The following is a 4,803-nucleotide window of genomic DNA, read 5'->3' as shown; positions in this document are numbered from 1 at the left end:
CCCCCCTTTTGGCCCGTAGGCTGCCCTGGATTTCTCTGGTCAACCAAGGAAGCCTCTTGGCCCCTTTCCCCCTTTTTCCCCGCATCGGGATCATCTCCCTCTGTGCCTGAAGGATCATTTCCTTAAGGCACAGCCACCCTTCCGGGGCTCCCATCACTTCAAAACTCCTACTCTGCAGTGCGTCCTCGACTAATCGCCTGAGTTCATTGAAATCAGCTTTCCTAAAGTCTAGCACTTTCACCCTACTAGTTACCTTACCACTCGACGTCTTATGGTGAATTCTATTATTAGGTGATCACTATCCCCCAGATGGCTACCGATCTGTAGGTCCCCTACCATGTCATCCCCCGTTGCCAATACCAGGTCCAGTAAGGCATTCCCCCTAGTGGGACCGTGTACCTCCTGTGTCAGGTGGAGGTCCTGTACGCAGGATAGGAACCTGCGTGAACGGTGGGACTTTGCCGTCTGCGTCTCCCAGCAGATGTCTAGGTAGTTTAGGTCCCCCATGACTACCGCCTCCCTACCTCCTTCTGGAGGTCCCTTCCAGCCCCACTTCTCTGTGACTCGGTTTCAGTGAAGCCCTGCTCTCTCTCACCGAACTGTCTCAGATAGTGTTGACCCAACAGCCGGAGAGAGAATGAGGAAGATCCAGCCTCGCTGGGAATGGTCCCGCTTGGAGCAGGGGTTGGACTAGATGTGATCTCCCGAGGTCCCCGTCACACCCTCATTGTTTATGATCCTGTGACTTTGGGAAGAATAATGAAAAACACAAAATGGGGGACACCTGGATAGCTGGCAGCTCTGTGGCAAGGATCGGAGAGTCTTGATAGACCACAGACGCGACACGAGTCTGCCCCATGACTCAGCTCATCACATTTCAACCCTTATTTTTTGTGAGTCTAGTTCCTGAAATGCAGCACTGCCAGCACTGTGGGAGTGCCAAAAATAACAGCATCCACAGCCATAAACTTGGGTCACTAGCTGAATTGTGGGAAGGGAAGCTTTTGCAGTCCTGCCAGCCAAAAATAAATCCTGTGCCTGACACGCAGCAGTTTGTGGGAGTGGTGCTGAGTGTTTGGCAGGCCATGGGAAAAAGAGCTAAATAAATGTGAAACTGTTGTGGGTGCTATATGAGCTTGAGTTTTTACGCTTCGGTTCTTTGAATTAAGTGATGTTCTTCCCTAGCTATGCTAAGTGTCTCAATACTTGATGGTACTGACTTTCTTACAGGTTCAGTCGCCACTGCTAACATCTGCTGAAGTGCCACAAGTGTTCATCTCTAGCATGGGGGCTGAAAACAACCTTGGCCTTTCTGTCCTGCCTTTGGCTTCTCAAACGCTCCCTCGCGGTGCAAGAGCTGCATCTGAATCTCACGTACGCTGCGGTGAGACGCAGCCTCCTGCAGTCTCGTCTTTGCCATTAACGTCAGGGGACTCGGTTCTGCTTCCAGCTAAGTTTTTGTTCCGTGCAAATTCTCACGGTGTGTCTTCAAACCAGTTAAAGTTACCAAGGTCATCTGGATCAGCTGCAACACCAGACACGTCACTGGATGGCTGCACTAGGATGATGCCACTGCCTGGACGTTCTGCTTCGCCTGAGTTTGATGTTATTAGGTGGAGTCCAGCCGACACTGCAGAGTCTTCTCGGCAACGCACCTTCGAAATTGCACAGTCCCCTTCAACTCTGGAAAATGCTGGGCAGAAATCAGAACGAATTGATTGCAGTTTTCTCTGTGCAGAACCAGGTGGGGGCCAGGCACCCACATCGGGGAGCATGCCACGGGCTTACAAGCCATCCCTCGCTGAGAACCGGGACACTGATGAGATGGAAGTGGAGCCATCTCCGTGTTGGGTAGAAGACATTCTGGAGACAGATGCCAGTGACTCAAGTGGAGGAGAAGTGCTTCAATTTGGCCTGTCTGATAACACTCAAGAGCTTCCAGACTCCTTCCACACAGAACATGGAGACAAGGTTGTTCCTGAGCTGCGGGTCCCAGGAGCTGAGCACTCGGTGCTCAGCAGCAGTGGAGGCTCGGCCGACAGCGAGGAAGCAATGGAGATGGATGATATTAAGGAAACAACTAAATCTGAACTGTCTGAGGCTTCAGCGTCTGGTACTCCAGTGCAGGTTACAGAGGTGACAAACGAAGCTAGGAGCCATGTGCTACCAGTTAACGATCACGAGAATTTAATGGGAAAGGAAGGATCAATGGAAGAACAGGAAGAGCCCCTTCTGGAGCAGCCCAGACTCGATAGTGAAGTGCGTGGAAGCCCATGTTCAACAGCAGCTCTTGTGGAGTTGGAAACTTTGGAGAAAAAGGAGCGTCTGTATGTAAAGAGCTCCTCAGAGCTGGCTCTCGTTGAAACAGAAGGCAGTGGAAGTATTGCAGTCAGCGAAGTCCTGGAAGACGTTGCTTTGGGTGAAGATCCAGGTCACAGTTTGCCAGTGAACGACCTTGTAGATGCTGATAGCGCAGCCTGTGTGAAGGAGCTGGGTTTGCTTTCTGGCTTGGATGTGAGTGAAAACGCCACTCAGGAAGCCAGTGTCCCATTTGTACCTGGCACAGAACTTTCCCATGATGATCTGCGTCCCGAGATGCAGAGCGAGCCCTGCAAAGTCACACTGACTTCTGTCTTAAAAGAAAGCAGCCTTGTGCCCAACGAGAGAGAAGCAGAAATGCAAGAAAATGGTAATAATGTCATAGAGAGCAATAGTGATGGCCCACTAGCTGACAAAGAATTAAGCTTGGAAACGTTAAAGAACATCTCAGATCTGGAAACTCAGAAGCCTGCAACTGCTTTAGATGTTCAAGAGCCAGCTGAATCTACCGCTGATAAAATCGCAACCACATCAGACAGAGAAGGGGAAGAAATATGCAGAGACTGTGCTTTGGAGGTGAAGTTGCAAAACGCTGTAGATAGCAGCCCCGTGCTTTTGGATACTGGAATAATTAACCCGGAGGATCAGAACTCTTTTCATGCTCCTAAAGCCGTGATGCCGGATGCAGCAAAAGTAATAGTGCTGTGTTTGGAGGGCCATCGGCTTCCTGTTAGAGTCCCAGTTGATGACAACGAGCTTCACCATGGTGCTGCCTTGTTCCAGAGCTGTGGTCTTGAGCGAGATGTCCCTGGCGCGGGCAGAACAGGGGCTGTGCAGAGCCTGGACGTGGCTCATTCAGGCGAGGAAGAATCGTCGGCAGATCCTCTCATGGTAACAGGCACTCTTGTAACTAAGATAGCACAAAACACTGCGGATTCCTCAGCTGCAGAGAACCAACCTGGCTTGGGCTGGCATGCACGCACGCCTTCCAGAGACCAGCTTGTATCTGCAGAGATGTCTTGTCAGGAGTGTCCTTGTGAAGATGAAGAAGAGTCTGAAGCTCTTGGATCTGTCAAGAGTTCCACTGATGAAACAGCGAGCCAGGAAGTCGATACTGAGCCCTTGACCCGAAGTGAAACACAACCTGCGGCCGAAGCGGATTCTCGCCAAACAAATACTTCTGCTTCTGTTGGTTTAAATGCCGCAGCACATGTCGAGTCTGGAGGTTTTCAGTTAGACCCTCCATATAGACCTGCAGCGCGGTGTACGAGTGAGGTGACAAAGGAGCTTAGCAGCGACGTGGGTTTCAGTAAAACCAGTGTGTTTCAAGTAAGTGCTGCTCTAGAACGTGATGAACCGTCACCCACCTGTGCCAGTGACACGTCCCTAGAGATGGAGAGTTGTGATGGGCCCGGAGATGAAGACTGCCGCAGATCAAGGAGAGAGTCCTTAGATGTAGAGACCAGCTTATCTTCTGTTACAGACTGGATAGAAGTATCATACGCAGAAGTGGGAACTCAGACAACGCTGAGACAGGAGAGGGAAGTGGATTTATTGGCGACACAGTCTTCTGAAGATGAGCACAGGAGTGAGAAGGCAGACCTTGGTGTCGACGACGAGGAAGAGGAAGTCTCCAGGTCCCTGGATACGAATGTGTGCCCCCAGTCACTTCCAGCGGTGCGTGAAGGAACTATACAGAATGATTCAAGTGAAAATCCCTGGGGAGGATCTTCCCCACAGCCAGAGCTGGGTTTTGCAGCGTCTCCAGAACGAGCTCAGCAAAATCTCTCTCCAGATCCCTGCACAAAAGAGACGGCATTTGCAGATTCAAGTTCTCCCGTTAAAGGGAAAAGTGCAGAAGGGAAACTGGAAGAAGCCATGAGTCCAGAGGCCCCCATGGATTTAAGCGCAGGCCTTCCTGAAGACTGTCAAGTGCAGGGTGACACCTGCACCGTGGAGGAGAAGAGGTGGCAGAGGAAAGGCCAGATCCACCTCTTCCCCGTAGAAAAAGAATTGGGAGAAAATGCAGACATCAGCAGATCTTTTCCAGTGGTTGAAATCCCTGTAAGCTATGCTGTGGTCTCCATGCATGATGATGATGATGGTGGGATGAGCGAGGGTGAGGGGCAGGAATTGAAAAATCCCTGCAGACTGACACAAGGTACAGTATCGGGGGGCATGCAACTGGATCACGCGCTCAGCACCGAGAATCCGTTTCCTGAAGAGACAGAGGAAGATGGTGTTGAAAGCATGGAGAGCACGAGAGTGTCTGTAGAGAGGAAGGATGCAGGCACAGCCACGAAAGACAGCATAACTGAGCAGCAGACAAATATAGAAAACCAAGGCTTAGATCAAGAGAGAGAGATTACGGGAAGCTCATGTGGTGGCCAAATGAATCTGAGTCATGACGATGACATAGATGTGCCTGTAGACGGGCTGGAAGGGGAAAGTGCTTGTTACCTGCCCCAAGTGGAGGGAGGAAAA

General features: G+C 50.9%; 1 protein-coding gene across 1 annotated transcript in view; it reads left to right on the top strand.

Annotated features, from left to right (window-relative positions):
• LOC102373843 overlaps positions 1–4,803 on the top strand; it is a 71,320-nt gene that overhangs the window by 15,135 nt on the left and 51,382 nt on the right. Inside the window, exon 6 of the mRNA XM_014524107.2 lies at positions 1,231–4,803. This exon is cut by the window's right edge and continues 3,007 nt beyond it. Coding sequence (XP_014379593.2) covers positions 1,231–4,803 — 3,573 coding nt within the window. The remainder of the gene's footprint in view (positions 1–1,230) is intronic.

Source organism: Alligator sinensis, unplaced genomic scaffold, assembly GCF_000455745.1.
Source record: "Alligator sinensis unplaced genomic scaffold, ASM45574v1 scaffold987_1, whole genome shotgun sequence".
Taxonomy (NCBI): Eukaryota; Metazoa; Chordata; order Crocodylia; family Alligatoridae; genus Alligator; species Alligator sinensis.
This window is presented reverse-complemented; position numbering and strand designations above follow the sequence as displayed.